This window comes from Lycorma delicatula, chromosome 5 (assembly GCF_047948215.1).
Source record: "Lycorma delicatula isolate Av1 chromosome 5, ASM4794821v1, whole genome shotgun sequence".
Taxonomy (NCBI): domain Eukaryota; kingdom Metazoa; phylum Arthropoda; class Insecta; order Hemiptera; family Fulgoridae; genus Lycorma; species Lycorma delicatula.
The window spans coordinates 59,724,485-59,743,874 of record NC_134459.1 but is presented as its reverse complement, the minus strand read 5'-3'; the positions used below and the strand labels follow the sequence as shown (position 1 = coordinate 59,743,874).

General features: G+C 32.4%; 1 protein-coding gene across 1 annotated transcript in view; it reads right to left on the bottom strand.

Annotated features, from left to right (window-relative positions):
• Nucleotides 1-19,390, bottom strand: part of LOC142325682 (endoplasmic reticulum aminopeptidase 1-like) — a 75,149-nt gene that overhangs the window by 42,174 nt on the left and 13,585 nt on the right. The window contains exons 5-7 of the mRNA XM_075367712.1: nt 17,719-17,951; nt 11,160-11,340; nt 2,194-2,419 (exon numbers count right to left, since the gene is read on the bottom strand). Coding sequence (XP_075223827.1) covers nt 2,194-2,419; nt 11,160-11,340; nt 17,719-17,951 — 640 coding nt within the window. The remainder of the gene's footprint in view (nt 1-2,193; nt 2,420-11,159; nt 11,341-17,718; nt 17,952-19,390) is intronic.

Sequence of the window (19,390 nt, the reverse complement as noted above, 5' to 3'; positions counted from 1 at the left end):
TGAATAGATTTCATTCCACATGCTATATGAGTTTCAATTTTATTGTTCACTTTAAAAAGAAATTAAAAAAAAAACAAAAACTAAACTAATGAAAAATGAAATGTGATCAACAAATTACTGAGACTAACTGACCTTGAATTAGTCATTATTATTGACCTGCACGAAAGAAATGTGTGAGGAGTTGATTTTTATATGAACCTGACACTTGCACTGATATTAAAGTATTCCAGCCATAAAACTGTATATATTTTAATGTGCACATGTTTTTCTTATTTTGTTGTATTGCAGCATATAAATAAGTAAATCATGAATTTTCTGTAAAACGAATGTAAACCTACAATATTTTCCTAAAATAATTTATTACAGAAATATAAGAAGATCTTAAAATAACAAAGTAAATGAACAACTTGTGTTTTAATGAATACATACAATCATTTGTTATGAGTTTTCTAATCTTAACTTATTCATAAAAGAATTCTCTAAAATTATGATTATTGGTTTGTTGAAAAGGAACAAAAAACTGAGAAGGGATTTAAAATAAATTTTTACCCATTCATTGAGATACTGTTATCAAAGCTGCCCTTTTTATTTTTAACACCTGAGCAGGTGAGCTGGTATGGAATCTGCCACGTGCTCGTGCAATTTAGCACGTGCACGTGCTAAATTAATACGATTTTTAAGTTTTGGCAAACTGATTTAGGAGTTAGATTACAGCAGCTCTATGTATTCGTTTGTTCTTATGTTGACTATCATGCTATAGTATTGCATTACATTACTCTCAGTTTTTCTTTTCTGTGGATACACACCTTCAGATTATAGAGTATGGCATGTATACATTCACAGTATGTATAAATTTACAGATGCCATGTATGCAGTTATTAATTTTCTTTTTAATTAGTAATTTCAGGGATTATTTTTTGAAATTATGTGTATATATTATCATTTTAATGATCATTATTCAAAGTATTTTACTTACACTTGTAATGGAAACTTAACAACCTTATAATTTAAAGCAATTGACTTAGCAGTATCTTTATAATGTAGAAAGAAATGTAACTGTAAATTTTATTTTTTAGGATAAGCTCATGAAGATATACCAATCTTGATGATAGATAAACATTAACTGAATCTGAACAATGAGGAGTTTGGGAGAAGGCAAATAAAATGAACAGTCAGATTGATACAACAGAATTAAAGGAGGTGTAGTTCACAGTTGATCAGCTCTTGTGTTACCTATTCTCTCTGATAACAAGGTGGTGACCAAAGATAATATCTTATTCCCTTTAAAATATAATAGGAGTAAATTTCCAAGTGCTTTACATCTGAAATATTTAAAAAATATCTTCATTATGTAGAATATTTTTGAAAAATGTAGCAATTTTTTGAATAATTACCAGATATTTCAGCTTTCCTACAGAGATAGTCAGGTTATTTAACTATCTTTAATAGATAATGATAATATAAAAATATTAAACGAGGAATATCATAACAAAAAAACATTCCTCACAAGTACAGCATAGATGTGAAGTGCCTACACCTTAGTTAATAAACTAGAGATAGTTCAGGTTACTGAACTATCCATTGCTTGAATTAGTGAAGAACAGCCAAGGAAGAAATGTGATAGAAGTGTTATTCAGGGATGATCAAAAAATAAAGACACTACATTTAAATGCAGTAACTGTGATAAATTTACATGTAAAAGACATTATAAATTACATATAAATGCCAGAATTGAGTGGAAGACAACAAAGTTGAAGAACTGTCTAACTAACATTATTAAAAATTGAAGAACTCTCTAATATTATTAAAATATTATAAAATTAAATATAATGTTGGTTTTACAAACAGTAGTGTGAACAATTAAGCATTAATAAAATTATACTATAAAAATGTTTATTAATCTTAAATTTATAAAAATATCATGTTCATGTTTAAAAACCAAAGGAATAAATGAGTTTTCTGCTTATACCAATTTCATTATATATTGAATTCTTGAGTGGTGACGGAATACCCCATGTGCCTGCTGATTTTATAATTTAGTTTCACATGCTTTTAGGATAAACAATTAACAATATTGTAAATGAAGTTGTTATTTTTAAGAACTGAATAAAAACTTTTATTTTCATAAACAATTATATATTTATACGTAGCAATATACTGTATTGACATTGTAATATAATGTAACATCCAAACCTTGTTTTGGTAAAGGATAATCAATTCCAAAATATTCTTCATAGTGATCCATCATACTAGTGGCTGTTTCAAGGGCAAATTTAGCTTGTGGTATAAGATCTGGTGGTGCGTACACTGATACTGATATACTTTTCTTGGTCACTGCACTGATATGTTGATAATCACAGACAACAAACGCAACCAAATATGTGCTCATTTCAACAGACTCTTGAAAATCATCTCTCAACTAAAATGAAAATCAAGTGAAAATGTTATAAACAAATATAACTTTATAGAGTAAAATCATGTAACACCTAAAACAATTTATAATTTGTTCAATTTTTAAATAAATCTCTTTTTTATTTTAAAATATTTTTTACATCCATTACTTGATTCACACATTCTAAAACTATATCTTACCTAAAAGTTTTTCCCATTTCTAAGTTAACCTGGATTTTATAAAATATGGCCCACAAACCTAATTTTTTTACAACATTCTAAAAAAAAGTATATTTCAATTACATTTAATTACACGATGAATTACTTAGTATTCCTCCAAAAACCAGTTCTTATCTATTAGCTTGCATGGAATCATAAGTCAAAATTATAAAAATAAAAAAAAATCTGATACAGGATCTGATACGGATTTTTTAAATCTATTTTTTTTAAAATTACTCCCCCTGAAATTTTTTGCGATAAAAAATAAATATTAAAAATAAAAAAACACGACTGACAAAAAAAAAATTGCTGACAAATATTGCTCTTCAATGTAGAATAATTAAAGTGTGCGGGTTGACAATTTTGTATTTTTTTTCAAATCTTTTAAATCTATTTAAACATATATATATGTACATATTTATACAGCCAATGACACTCCCAGTAACATACGGATTCCAATGCAGGGTCATAATCTAAATCAGTTCAACTGTTGAGCTGCTGCGGTGGAACAAACATACATACACTCCTTTTTGGGCAGTAGTGTAAAAATACATTTCTAATACATAAATCACAAGAAACTGTTCCTTTTATCTAGATCCCCTGTTGAAATTTTAAAATTTATATTTTCTGTGACAGCTGTTTAAAATTCTGTTTACTTTACTTTTCTTTTGTCAGAAAACTTTTACTAAAACTAATCTTAAAAATAAAAAACTTCGCCACCAGAAGGAAAATGGGATTGATTTACTATCTGATTACTTTTTTTTATATTAAGTGCAAGTTTTGGGTAACTGTTCAAGAAGGAAAATAGAATGTAACCGATATTGTTCTTTTGGCAGAAAACAAAAACTAGTTAGAAGAAATTCTGAAAACAAAGTTACTTAAAGAAAAATTTACTTTGAAAATAAACAGGAGTAAAATAAAGATTTTATGAAATTTAACAGGAAGGATGATAATTAAGATTTAATTTATTACTTACTTAAATGCTAAATTAGGGGAACAGTATACCAAAAGTGAAGAATTTGCTATTTAATACAATGAAATTTTTTTTTTTTTTTTTGGGCGAAAAACGAATGGTCGTTATCATCGCCCGGAGAATCGATAAAAAAATAAAAGTAATTAAAACTTAAAACTACTATCACAGGAAATCAAATCCGGAATGGGTGTAAAAGGCCCATTCTCGGATAACAAAAATACTAACATGTAACTTAAAACTAAATTAAAAATTAAAATTAAAAAAGGAGATAAAACTTACAACTAATATCACAAAAATCTTACAACTAATATCACAGTCAGTCTTTAAAATATTAAAAAATAACTTATAAAATTTAACAAATTCCGATAAGTAGTGTAAAAGGCTCCTAATCGGATAAAAATATCAAACATTCAGAGAAAAAATAAAAAATAAAAAATAAAAAAAAATAAACTTATTAAAAAACTAAAAGTATTAAAAAATATACGCAACAGTATTAAATTTTTTGTGTTAACCCTATACTACGTAAAAACATAAACGTCCGGTTTAAAACCTCCTTATCATCACGCAAGATACCACGGATGTTACTAGGTAATTTAAATTTACGACGCAATGCCGCATAACATATGCAGTCCACGAGTATGTGGCGCACAGTCACGCGGCAGTTGCATCTTGCGCATAGAGGTGGTTGTCCTCTTGTAAACAGGTACTCGTGTGTGACTCTCGTGTGTCCTATCCGCAATCGACAGAGAACTACTTCCTCACGCCGGGGTTTTCTGTATGAGGAGTTCCATGGTAACACAGAATCTTTAATCTGACGGAGTTTATTATCAACGGTAGCTGTCCAATCACCTTGCCACCTTGTTCTTAATAATTGTTTTACATAGTTAATGAAATCAGAAGTAGCAACTCGGGTGGTGAAAGGAGGCTGGTTACATGCTTCTTTGGCAGCGGAATCTGCATGTTCATTACCTGGAATCCCTACGTGGCTAGGGACCCAGCAAAAACTTAATTCTGTGTTGCGATTATTCAACTCGGCGATTGCGTTGTAAATTTCAATGACGATAGGATGTTTGGAATAAACTTTTTTTAAGGCTTGGAGAGCACTACACGAGTCACTGCAAATAAGAATTTTTCTATATTTAGGGTTAATGATGTTTAGAGCCTTATTTATAGCATATAGTTCAGCGGTAAACACACTCGTAATACCGGGTAGACCAAACATATAAGTTCTCTCATTGACAACAAAAGCACACCCAACTGTATCGCTTTGTTTCGATCCATCAGTGTATACAACCGCGTCTGGTTTCGTCTTGGAGAGAACACACTGAAACATCTGCTGAAAGAAAATAGATGGTGTTGATTGTTTATTATATGTAGTCAGGTCAAAATTAAAATTTATGAGGTTTATTCTCCATGGAGGATATGAGCAAGGGTACATAGGAAAGAATGACGGTGTGTCAATATTTATATGCTGCAGCAGACGCCAGGTACGGACACCTACAGGTGCAGTACGACGTGGATGATCCTCATACTTTCCTAGATTAGGATTTTTAAAGACTGACTCAAGAACCGGGTGATTTAGCTGTCCTCTGAGACGAGCAAAATAAGATAATAAGAGCTGGTCTCGTCTATCCCAAAGTGATGGTTCACCACAGTCTACAAGTAAGCTTGCGACAGGACTTGATCTAAACGCGCCTGTGGCAAGCCGAAGGAAAGCATGATGTACACTATCCAGCATTTTAAGCACGGTTTGACGAGCTGAAGAGTAGGCGACACAACCATAATCTAAACGGGAGCGAACAAAGGAATAGTAAAAACGTATCATACATGATCTATCGGCTCCCCAGTTGGTGTTAGTAAGGACTCGCATCATATCTAAAATTTTGGAACATTTTGTTTTCAATTCTTTTAAATGTTTGACCCAAGTAAGACGACTATCAAAAAATAAACCTAAAAACTTGACGTAACTAGAGATAGTAATAGTCTCTCCGTTCAGAAAAATTTGCGGAATAGAAGGGTTTCGTAGCCGAGAAAAAACAACACATTTTGTTTTTTCGGATGAAAATGTGAAACCAGTAATCCTGGACCAAGCTTCAAGGTGATATATAGTGTTCTGCAGTAGTCTCTCTGCTGTAAGTGCCGAACGGCTTGCAATGTAGATAGCAAAGTCGTCAGCAAATAGAGAGCATGAGACAGGAGCCTGAACACATTTGGTAATATCATTTATGGCTACAGAAAATAAGGTGGCACTTAATACACTACCTTGAGGCACTCCATTCTCCAAGATGACACTATCTGAGAGCGAATCGTCCACACGAACATGAGCCGTTCGGTGATTTAAGAATCCCCGGATAAAAGCAAGCATATTGCCCTTGATTCCCCATTTTTTGAGAGTGTTAAGAATACCACGTCGCCAGGCTGTGTCATACGCCTTTTTTATATCAAAGAAGATAGCGACGAGGTGTTGCCGATTGAGGAAAGCGTTTTGTATGGCTGTTTCTAGTGACACTAAATGGTCAATGGAAGATCGTCCTTGTCGAAAACCACACTGTTCTGGAGATAGAAAGCCATGTTTCTCCAAGTACCATGTAAGTCTGCGATTTACCATTCTCTCCATTATTTTACACAAAACGCTTGTTAATGAAATAGGGCGATAGCTTGAGGGGTTCGTCTGGTCTTTACCAGGTTTTAGTACTGGTATAATAAATGCTTCTGACCAGCCGGGTGGGAAGACTTGTTCGGAGAATAAACCGTTGAAAATATTCAAAAGTTGTTGTAGTGCCGAATTAGGAAGGTGTGAAAGCATGGAAAGGCGAATGTTGTCCGGTCCTGGGGAAGTGCCCCGTGAATTTTTAAGTGCATGTAACAATTCTTTAAATACGAATGGAGTGTTTAATTCACCAACCGAATCACCAATGTTTAACGACAACACCTCCATTTGTATCTTGTACCGTTGAAAATCGTTATTATATGATGAGGTGAGAGACACCGAGCGGAAAGATTTTGCTAGACTATTTGCCACTTCCGAGGATGATGAAAGGAGTTCTCCTTCATCAATAAGACCAAGAATAGATTGTTTCGGTGATCCGAAGATTGCACGAATTTTCTTCCATACAGTAGACGTGGAAGTAGTGCGTGAGATAGTGCTCACGTATTTCGTCCATGAATTCCTCTTAGCGTCCAAGAATATTCGATGGCACACCGCTCTAGCCCTGCGGTATAAATTTAGATGTTCTGTTGTAGGCCTACGATTAAATTTACGTAGTGCCTGCCGTCGGTTCCTAATAGCATTTTTGCATTCATCGTTCCACCATGGAACGAAAGGACGTCTAGGATTACCCGATGTTTGTGGGATATATCTGTTGGCATTCTTAAGTATCATGGACGTAAAAGAAGAATATTGGTCGAGGATGTTCGTTCCATCGTCATACTGAGATTGGAATGCTTTATGGTATCCGTTCCAATCTGCCTTTTCAACAATCCATCTCCGTGGCCTTCTTTTAATCTCGCAGTCTACACCGAAACTAATAATAATTGGTCTATGATCACTGCCGTGAAAGTCATCACAAACCGACCAATTAAAATGAGGGAGCACATTCGGTGAGCATATGGAAAGATCAAGGTTAGATACAGTGCCAGTTGATAAGGACATGAATGTATGTGATCCATTATTCAGTAGGCAAAGGTCAAAGTCTTGTCTCAATCTATTTATCATATTTCCTCGAGTGGAGCAGAAGGTTGAGCCCCAGGAAATATGATGGGCATTGAAGTCTCCTACTATTAACGATGGAGATGGTATTTGTGTGAGGAGATTTGAGACATCTAAAGCACTGAACTCAGTGTTCGGTGAGAGATACAGATTGCAGATATGCAATTTGAAGGGAATAGAGATCTTTACTGCAATAGCAGGAATGACAGTGGTTAGTTGAATTCTTGTAGCTGACACCCCATTCTTCATGAAAATCGCTACTCCACCACTTTCCCTACTGTCTACTAGGCAGTCGTATCTCTCGCAGAAGTATCCTCTAAGTGTAATTCGGTCATGTTGTAGAAGGTGAGTTTCTTGGAAACACATGATTAGTGGATCATGTGTGTGCGCTAGTACTCTAATATCTTCAATGCGGGACCGAATACCTCTAACATTCCACTGAATAATGTTCATAAGTGTAAAAAATAAATAAAAAAATAAATTTCGGAAATTATATAAAAATTAGTTGTATGTGATTCGGTTTTTCTTTTTTGTATTTTTTATTTTAAAGAACTCCGATGCCCTAGGGTCGGGTGGTTCTTCAACCATATCCTCCAGTATATGAGGTGATGGTGGAGGAGATTTATTTGAATGGGATGTTGTAGTTGACATCCCAGAGGAGATAGTTATATTGGTTCCCTTTATGGGGAGCTTATTAGGTGGCTTACTGCCAGCTGTGATAGTCGCTATTCGTGCCGGTACGACTTTGGGAATAGGAACTTTCGTATGTATCACACTGTTTGATTCACTAGCTACGACGGAGGACTTTTTATTCATTTTTGTCAGCTCTGAGATAGTGGCTGTAAGTGAAGCTACTTGATCAGATAGCATCTGAACAAGTTTTTTAAGTTCATTGCAGGATCCGCACTGCTGATTATTAGCATTTGTAGGAATTTGTTTAGATATAGTGGTGGCAAAAGATACGTCTGGTTTAACCAGGTTCCGTGAATTGTTTATCTTTTTATATTCTCTACGTGCAGCCGGAAAAGATAGTTTTTGCTCCGTACAGATTTTGAGAATTGCTTTTTCTTCTTTAAACGTTGGGCAATCTCGGGAGCGAGCTGTATGTGGACCACTGCAGTTTGCGCATTTTTCACTTTCTTCGCAGTTAGTGTCATTGTGACCTTCTTTAGCACATCGAGCACAGATCTCGGTTTTTGTACAAGATGTTGTAGTGTGACCAAAACCTTGGCATCTGAAACATCGCCGTGGGTTGGGTATGAATGGTCGTACCCGAACCGAGAGGTAACCCACTTTAATCTTCTCTGGTGGAACAGGGAGATTGAATGTTAATATAAGAGACGGTGTCGGTTCTTCTGTTCCGTTCTGCCGTCTCATTATACGTTTCACTTCTACAACATCTTGGTGGCAAAGCTCGTCAACTATTTCATTGATATGTATATCTAAGAGGTCTCGACAAAAAATTACACCCCTGCTCGTATTTAAAGTTTTGTGGCTTTCAGCACTTATATTTATACCACCCATATTACGGAGACGTAAGATTGATCGACTCTGTTCGTCGTTGAATGTTTCAACCAGAATCGATCCGTCGTGTAATTTCCTGATGTTCTTTGGGGAGCCACTTGCACCTGTTAGAGTTTTATTTATAAGGAAAGGTGATACCTTTTGGAGGGAGCCACCTTCCTGACTATTTCGGAGAACAATGAATCGGATATTTTTAGTGTTCAAGTTTAAAGATTTGGAGTTCTCTTCCATAGAACTTTTATCCTCGTCAGACGAAGCTGATCGAGGTCTCTTCGCAAGACTTAAATTGGTGGTTTTTTCAGATGGACCACCAACCATCATTGTGTTTGTTATTGGAACTGAAATTTTGGTCCCACGAGTACCGGCAAAAAATGGACCACTCCAGCAGAGCGCACGCGTACTGGAGCTAGAGCTAAATACAACTGGGTTCGCCCTGGTGCCCAGAGGACATCGTTAGAGACTCACTACGTACAGCCATTCACCCATCGGCACGATTTGTTCCCACCTTGGGTTACGGTTGCGTTTCGTAAGATGTCGCAACACCACCGAGTGTAAATGTAAGAAATATCAGTGTAGGTTGTTGTTGTGTAATTGTGTGTGTGTGTATGTTGTAATTTATGTAGTGTTCTTGGTGTAGTATATGTGTAAAATGTAATGTGTTCCGCAGCTCATTGTATAGTGAGAAGGAAAGCTGCGGAGGCTAGGCCCGTGGGGACGCCAACCCCCAAAGTCTTAAAGAATAAGACTCCCCGTCGGGGAATACAATGAAATAATACAAAGGATAAAACAAGGCAAATCAACATTAGACTGACATAAGCAAGAAGATCTTTAGTTATTAGTATCAAATATAGATCTTAGAATTAATAAGAAATTTTTATAACATTTGTGTAGAGTGTGTATTAGTGCTTTACAGAAGTAACTTAAAGCTCTAATTGAGAAAAAATAAAGCCCTTTCCTGATTAAAAAATTAGGAAAGGGAAAGCTTTCGAAATGTAGTGAGTGCCACAAGACGTTAAAAATTAAGTGGGTTGATAAAATTTGAAATGAAAAGATCTTAAGAGAAATAGGAGAGAAAGTTGTGACAGAATCTTGCAAAGAGATGAATTATGTTGGTGGGTCACATATTCAGGTTTAGTTTATTTGATAAAAACAAACTATTGGAGAAGAAAAATGAGATTTATAAATCAGAATTGAGAACACATCTGCAATAATTATGATGAGATCAAAGAATAATACACAGAACAGAGAAGGAAGGAAAATAGTCTCAAATCAATCAAATGATAAAAAAATTCAATAATGAAAATTTTTATGTATGATTAAATAAATTCTTTGTACAGGTTTACCTACTTCACGCACAATCCTACAGGGAAAGAAAAAGGAGCATAAATTAAGATTTTGGATCAATATGATAATGAACTTGCATACAAAAAATGTGGACCAATAAAATTTTCTACAAAATTTCCATCTACAAAATAGATTCCCTTACTTTGATAAAGAAATTTCATACTATCTTCTAATTTCACTCGTGGAAAAACTGTGTAACTATTTATAAAGGAATACAACTCAGCTGCCATATCAAAATATGGCTAAACAAATAGCGCTGTAAAACACAAATCTTGATTTAGAAAATTTTTTTAATTATATTGTGTTATTGAAAATATATTAAAATCTTTCTCAAAGTAATCTAAAAAAAATTTTTACCTTGAAATATAAAGATTTTACTAGTTAAAAATATATCTTCAAATAAGTTATACCTAAGCGTAAGATATAACAAAAATTATGTTTTTGTCAACTTCAAAAAATGTGGAACAAAATTATTTTTAAACATTAGTTCAAATAAACATATGAATTATATTTAAAGGACATTCTATTAAAGGTATTCATAGCACTGTTTACAGTTTTACAAAAACACAATCAACACAAAGCTAAATTAATTTTTTAAATATGAATTCGCAAGTAAATGATTCTATTAGAGTATAAGAGTGTAGTATATGAGCCATAAAAACTTGATTATACTTTATGAGTAATATTGAATCTAAACTTTTATATCCCTTTTACACAACTAATAGAATGAAACCAAAAAAAAATTAATTAAAACATAAATTTAAATTGATGAGTTATATTGTTCTTAAACTAGTTTTATCTTTTTACACTAAGCATTCACACGACTTGGTTACTCAGTTAAAATCATTTCAGTAAAATATATGAGATGCTGAAGAAAAAATATTGTATTTTAGAATAGACAATCATGACTCAGTGATAAATGAAAAACAAAAAAACAGATCACTGACTACTACCAATGATGTTACATTCTAACAATTAAAATAAAATAAAAATACTTACTAAACCTGTGCCCATATAAAATCCAGCATCTTCTGTATTAATAATAGGCATATTAAATAAAGAAATATGAAAACGATCCCTAAATATAGACATTTTGAATCTTGCTTTGAACTGTGGTTCATCAAAACAAGGGAATGCTGTTCTAGCATAAGTAGGCTCAAAATGGGTAGTAGCCAAATATCTGAAAAAAAAAATTAAATGGGAAAAAGCATAAATACAATGTAAAACAACAGTAATCTGCATTATAAATTACAATGAAATTTTTCTGTTCAGAAAATTATAGTTTTTTACTGAACAAAATTTACTGAAATTTTACCAGCAGCATAAGCACTTATTCTTCTGGTTGGAAATAAATTTGAAGACAAAATTCTATCATTAAATAATAATAATTCACAAAAATGTTAGCCTCTACTTCAAGTAAGCTTGTCTACTTTCACTCTGTAGGTAGCAAGACTGAACTACTTGATTATATAGCTGGTCTTCCTGATTTTTTATTTGTTAATTTTTAATGAAACTAATTCTTATCACATATTATTGAACAAATATGACAGTCTATTAATCAATTTTTCATTATAGTTGTCATTAAACATGACAATAAAGTAATTCTTAAACAACACTTATCTTTTTTACTATGCACATGTTCTGACAACTAAGAAAAATCAGTCTTGCACAGACAGCTGTCTGATTCTAGTACAACTCCTGATTTATGATTTTGTTTATTTTATAAAATTGTTATGTAACAATAAAAATGTATTGTATTTAACAATACATAATAGATAACAATATGTTTGTATTTTTATTTTTAAAAACTGTATTTACAATTTTAGAGTCTATGAATTTTTATTTTGAAAATTATAGAACTGATTTTTGCCAAGTTTGATATATGTATCTAGGCTTGGCACTGGTGTACTAAAAATCATTTTGTAGACTGGGAACACGTGATCTTAAAGTACGGGAATCTAAGGTCTTTATAAATAACAGATAAAAAAATTACTTTTTCTTATTTTTAAATTAATAATATTAACTACAGTACTCTCTGTCATAGGCAGGTTTGATAAATAGTTTATCAATAATCGTACATACTCGTATTTCATATATAATACAATATTGGTGAAGCATTGAAAGAAACCTATTTCAGAAATTAGAAACTTTTTTAAATCTCAATTTACCAACCTACCTTATTATAAATAATTTTTTGTCTAGAATTATGAATTTGGATGTTTAATTTATTTTGAAAAATGTAGGTATCACCTACATTTTTAAAATTTTATTACACTGGAGTAGTCATTGATTTTTTTAATATTTTATTTCTGTTGTGATGCCTCTAATTTTCTCCTAAGAATTATTCTTACCTTAAGATACCTTTATAAGGAAAAGGCAAGCGTGTGAAATAAGGGATTGTACTGCACATCACTAAACTATGTGATCAAGTGACTATACATTCTATAAACTACCATCCTCTGCCTTGCAGTATGAACAATATTGTTAAAACAATATTGCTCAAGGTTACTATTTCCAAGGTTACATTATTCAATTTAAGAAGGAAATCAATTTTGAAGAAAAGTCTTCACAATCTAGATTTCAATAGAAAGTGCCGCTCAAAGAGCATTTTCCAGAAAGTAAGATTGATACGTTCTTGTTGCAAAAGTATGCCAAACATGACTTTCTATGAATAGTGTTCATTGAGAATTTTTGAGTTCCGTTTGATAAAAAAAAGTTCTGCTTGTTAACAAACCCTAAAACATTAAAATGAACTCATCAGGTAATATTATTGTGTTTTGAAGGGGATGAATTTGTTTAAATTAACTTCTGAACCTTTTTCAACTAAAATTTAAATGATTCAATTAATCATAATCAATTAACTGAGAAATTTGGATCTTTTAGGGATGAAATGCAAATATAAATATGTATAAAAAATAAGAAACTGCAATTTTTAATAAATTAAAGGGCCTGAATGTTTTAATAAGATGGATTTCACTACACAACAACTTAATAATGTTATTTAGGACATACTTAACACAATCAGTCATTAGACAAATTATTTTTTTTATTTACTACTTTTTCATTAAAAAAAATAATAAAAATAAATAAATGTAAGAAATGAAACCCACACTGAAAGTGTAACTCAAATTTAAAATTGAAATCATAAATTAATGATTAAATGGAAGAAATTAAAAGCACTTTTAATTACATTACATTTACATAATTATGTTGAAAGATTTTCTTAAACATAAACTTAAAAAAAAAAACTATAATGTAAATATTCAATTATTAAATTTTTTGAAACTGCTGACAACACTGATGCAATAATAATAATCAATGATAAATAAACATTCTTATTCTTATGGTTCAATTCTGTTCACAGAAGAAGCATGTTACTTGTTGAATAATGATAACTAAATTACGAGGGCTATTTTTTTTTCAAGGTCCGATCGGTCACAAAATTAAAACCACAGTGAAAAAAATAAAAATTTTTTATTTGTAACAAGTACTTACATAGTTACGCTATTTCTCTACATAGTCGCCACTCCGATTTAAGGTTCGCTTGAACTTCTTTGGTTTACTGGGAGAATGAGAATGCATCCACTGTTAGGATTGTTCTTTTGTTTCTTCAGTTTCGAAATGGACCCATGTCTCGTCCCCTGTGACAATTTTGTTCAAAAAATCTTCTCCTTCATTGTGGTAGTGCTGGAGAAACATTAGGGAGGTGTCCATTCTCATTGTTTTGTGATGGTCGGACAGCATCTTGGGAACCCATCTCGCACACAGTTTGCGGTACTGAAGTCTCTCACTCACAATGGTGTAGAGATATGACCTTGAAATTTCAGGAAACGAATCACTCAATGATTCAGTTGACAATCGCTTCCTTCCCTGACCGCCTGCATCATGAACATCTGTACGTCCTGCTTTAAAATTCCTGCACTACTGTTGCACTTTGCTGTCACTCATTGATGTTTCACCATACTCATTACTTATTCATCTATGAATTTCAGCTGCATTACACCCCTCAGCCTGAAGAAATCGAATTACCGCTCGCACTTCACACTTGGTTGGAGATGCTATTGTTGTAGACATGTTTACGTGCTAGCTGCGCGTTCAGAACTAAATGAAGTGACGCGGCATGATTGAAGGCCGTACTAGAAACGCTGCGCAACACATATGAGCCAAGGTTCATCTTATATTTGCATGGGTTTTTATTTCGCAACCGATTGCACCTTGAAAAAAAATAACCCTAGTACGTCTGTAATAGACAAAACACAAGATCTTAGGATACCAAATCATCTGGTATTGTAGAGTTTGGAGAATATCAGTGTTGTCAGAAAAAATACATGTAAATCTTCAAAAACAATGAAGGTGAAGATATGGAAGACAAACGTAGAAGTAATTTTACAATGGATCTATTAAATAGAATATTGTTTATCAAAACTATAACAGAATACAGTGTCTACTAAGAAACTTGTCTTATTTCACAGTTTATCTACCCATGGAAAGACGTTTAATATTTATAAGAGGTTGAAACAGCAAAGGAAACCATATCATAAAACTTTTAAGAAGGTAACAGATAACATCTTAACGAAAAAAAGTGTTAAGCAAAAGAAAGTGCTCTTTGAAAGAAGAAAAATTGTAAGCATTTTTCAAGCAAAATCGTTAAACTGGAGTACCATTCTTGTTTTATGTAGCACCTACGCCTACATAATATTTTTCCACATCAGCAGAAAGAAATTCTTTTTTTTTAATAACTTCAGGATATACCAGATGTGTAAATATGAAATTAGAATTTGCCCATAGAAACTGGAATTTGGCGCTAGTTGTCAATGTAGTTACCGTCAAACTGCATCACTGCTGCCATTTTCTTTCTTTGACAGTTGACAAGGTTTTTCAACCCAGAAAAATACAAGTTTCATACAATAGGATAGTTTTAATTAGTGTTGAACATGTCGAGTTTTGAACCTACAAACTACTGTTTGCAGACAGCATTGATTTTCTATTACCATTTAAAGAAAACTGCTGCAGAATTGCATTGAATGCTTGTCGAAGTTTGTGGTGAGCATGCTTTTGGTAAATCACAGCGCTCTGAGTGGTCTAAAAAATTCAAAAGTGGCAATTTTGATATGAGAAATGAAGAACATGGAAGATCACCGAAAAGGTTTTGAAGACAGTGAATTGCAAGCATTGTTGGATGAGGATGATGCTCAAACATAACTAAAACTCGCAGATTAATTAAATGTAAAACGAGAAGCTGTCTCCATACGTATGGGAAAGATCCAGAAGATGGAAAATGGGTTCTACATGAACTGAATGAAACAGCAAGAAAACCAACAAACCACTTACGAAATGCTGCTCGCCAGGTTCAAAAGAAAGACATTTCTCCATCGAATTGTGACATGTGATGAAAAGTGAATATATTTAGAGACTCCTAATCGTAAAAGATCATGGGTAACTCCAGGTGAACCATCGACATCAATTTCAAGGCCAAATTGCTATGGAAAGAAGACAATGCTCTGTGTTTGGTGGGATCAGAAGGGTGTGATCTATTAGAGCTGCTAAATCCTGGTGAAACCATTAATAATGAATGCTACTGTCAACAAACGATCAATTTAAATCAAGCACTGTGTGAAAAACTACCAGAATTTCAAAAAAGGCAGCACAAAAGTAATTCTGCTTCATGATAATACACCATCACACACAGAAAAACCAGTCAAGGAAACAATTAAGGCATTCAGCTGGGAAATACTTTCGCATGAGGCTTACTCACCAGACTTGGCTCCAACCGACTGCTATTTATTTGCATTGATGGGACACGCACTTGCTGAGCAGCGTTTCACTTCTTATGAAAATGAGTTGATGACTGGTTTGCCTCAAAAGAGCAACAGTTTTTTGGTGTGGCATTCATAAATTATCAGAGATATGGGAAAAATGTATAGCTAATAATGGACAATATTTTGAATACAATCTTTTTTATCATTTTCATACAATAAATGTGTATTTTCTATACAAAAATTCTGGTTTCATATTTACACACCTGGTATGTTATTAAAATTGTTAATTATAGTAAACTCAGATGTGATGTTTTCCATGGTAATGAACAAAAATAATGCATTAGTTGGAAAATATTAAATGTGAAAATCAGTTGTTTTTCACTTCATGGACAAGATAATTTGATTTTACATTTTCCTAGTCTTCTAGATGGGAGAACGTGAAAATAAAGTAGTCCAAACTGCATACAAGATCAGGCTAAACATGATTCGATGATTGGGTGGGGACTCCTTCTGGAGATGCCGGGAGGAAAATTAAGACTGTAGTCCCAGTGGGGGATCCCTTCAGGGGTTCATTTGAGGTAAGGCAATGTAAAGACCGAAGTCCCGGTGAGGGTACCCCCTCGGGGTCTCCTTATTTGAGGCCTAGCAAGAAAAGAGTCCTGGCTGCCTAGGTGGGGCTTTGGGAACGGCATAGTCGGGACCAGGTGGTTTGAGGCAATGACACCCCCCAGAGCTGAGTTTATGCTTGAGTGCATGTCTGGTTCTAATCTGGCGAGTGGGGCAAATAAAATAAAAAACAAAAAACTGCATACATACTCAAGACTCATGTGACTTCTTTTATTTAACTGATCATAGTTGTCATGTGTACCACATGTGGCTGGGTTTCAATTAACCAGAAATCTCAGGAGCGGTTGACCTGAGTCTGTTCCAGACTACATGTTTACCGGCACATTTACATTTACTACGTTTGCAGCTAAATCAGGCCTAGCAAGCTGGTAGCAGTAATTACATTTGCCTACATTCACACACGCACGTATGCAGGCACACACATTCAGATCCGGCAGTAGCTGGAAAACTGGTTGGAGAAATATATATACTATGTAAATTGATGTTACAGAAATTATTCTTAACAACTTTGTATTGGATTACTTTAATTCAAGAGTGAATTAGGATTTATTATTATTGGAGAACAAAATTGCTTGGGTAATGTTATGTCTTCAATTTGACTAACACTGCTGTTTAAATTCCCACAAATTTCTGTCACTAAAACATATATTCTCATGTTACTTTATTCATAAGGTTATGAATAAAGATCAATGAATAAATTTTGAAAGCCAAACTGAATAGTCCACGATCTTAATTATAAAATCATATAATTGTCTGCATTTTTTGGGATTGTTTAAGTAAGCATTGAATTGGACAAGCAACTAAAGACACGGAAATGATGAAAACCACTTACAATGGTTTGGATCAGTAAAGTGAAAAAGATAAGTTGATGAGCCTAAATTCCATCCGAAATATCTGTGTCCATTAAAGTAAAAAAGTATATAATATACCTGTCAACTTTTATAAGAAAGCTTTTACACATGTTCTTAAAATTACAAATAAAAAATAAAACAATAGATTAAGAATAAATATATATATTAATTTTTTTTAAATATCAGCAGATTGGTAGCTTAGTGTACACTTGTTCATCAATGTAACATTGTGTCATATTTTATTAACTTACGATACAATATTTATATTTAATACATAAATCCTAGAAGAATTAAATAATGTGCATGTTTAAAAGTTATTACTTTTTTTCACCATCCTGAGTAGTATAACTGCTAAGATAAAATCCTTCCAATTCCCTGCTAAGTCTAGATTTAAATCTCAGCATAAGTGTATAATTTGTTTTACGTTTTAATTTATCTTTCATTTCTATATAAATCTGCTGAGCTGGAGGGTATTCTAGCATACGCACAATAGGAAGACATGTTGTATTTCCAAGACGATCTTTCTGACAAGTTGTTTTTCCATCTGTAACAAGCTACAAAATAACGCAAAATATTATAAATGTATATTTACGTCTCCAAAGTGGTAACTGTTAATTACTAACTAAAACAGAGCAATAAATTGTCAATATGAAGAATAATGATGAATTTCAATATGCATAATAACTTAAAAATGTTAGAAATTGATAATAGTTATAGAAAGTTATAATTATAACTAGCTATAAAAAATAATTATTGTAACAATTACTTAAAGTAATTATTGTTATAATTATTATTCTACATTTAGATCACATAAAAAAACTATACATTTAAAAATAGAGAAATAAACAAAAATGTATGATTGAACATATTACGAGAATGATGTTTTTCTTAACTTGATCACATTGTCAGATCAATCTGGATAGTAAGTTTTTTGACATCACAATGTTCTATTAGCAGTAAGTAAATAACTTTTATTTTTGATTATTATTATGTAACAAGTTTAAAAAAATTTAATTGTTAATTTTTAATAATCATTATAGGATAGTAATGTAACTTATAGAAAAACATTTTTGAGATAACATTAAGTAAGTAAACCATTTTTATCTTCAGTCTTGTTTGTTTGATTATTTTCAATATTAATATTTCAATGGAGAAAAAAGTTTGGTAAATTATATTAGAACTAGCAGTTTCAAATTTAAACAGCAAAGAAAGGGAATTTAAATACAGTTGCAGAGAACATCTATTACAAACAGCACAAAACTGTTGTTTGTCAAATGTAGTTCTTCAATATAAAGATTACAAGAAAGAAGAATGGGCAATAAAGGATCTCATTAATTTGTACAATCAGAAGTATCTAATAGGTCAAGTGGCCTAATGTTTGAAGAAAATGATACTGAATGAGTTTGTTTTGTGCTCTTAGAAACTAGATTAACCAACCTACATGTAAAATGGCACTGAGTTCATAACTAATGGCAACCAATTTTATTAACATTTTATATGAACTGCATATGTTAAAAATGTTTGATACTAGTAATTAAATCAAAAATATTTTATGAAAAACAAAATTTTCACACATTATCAAAAAAAATTAATATTGAATACAATTGTATTAAGTAATGTAAAACAATTAGTCTAGACTATAGCCAACAACACAGTGAATTTTGATTATTTTAAAATCAACATAAGTTGTTCACAATAACTTCTTATGTGAGACCGATATAACAATCTTCATTCTGAAATAAATGTAATTTGAACAATTCTTCTACAAATTTCTCCAATAATAATGTCACTATTTAAGCTGTATGGAGTCATTCTTTTGGGACAGAATACATAGGTTGAAATTGCACTTTTTAAGCAGATTGTTTTTTTTCTTTTTTGCTGGTGGGTTTATATCCAAAAACTGGTTTCTAAAAATTATGATGGTTTTTGTAATCAAACCCATTTTCATAAATGTTTTCACATTTACAAATCTTTCTAATAAGAAGTACATAAT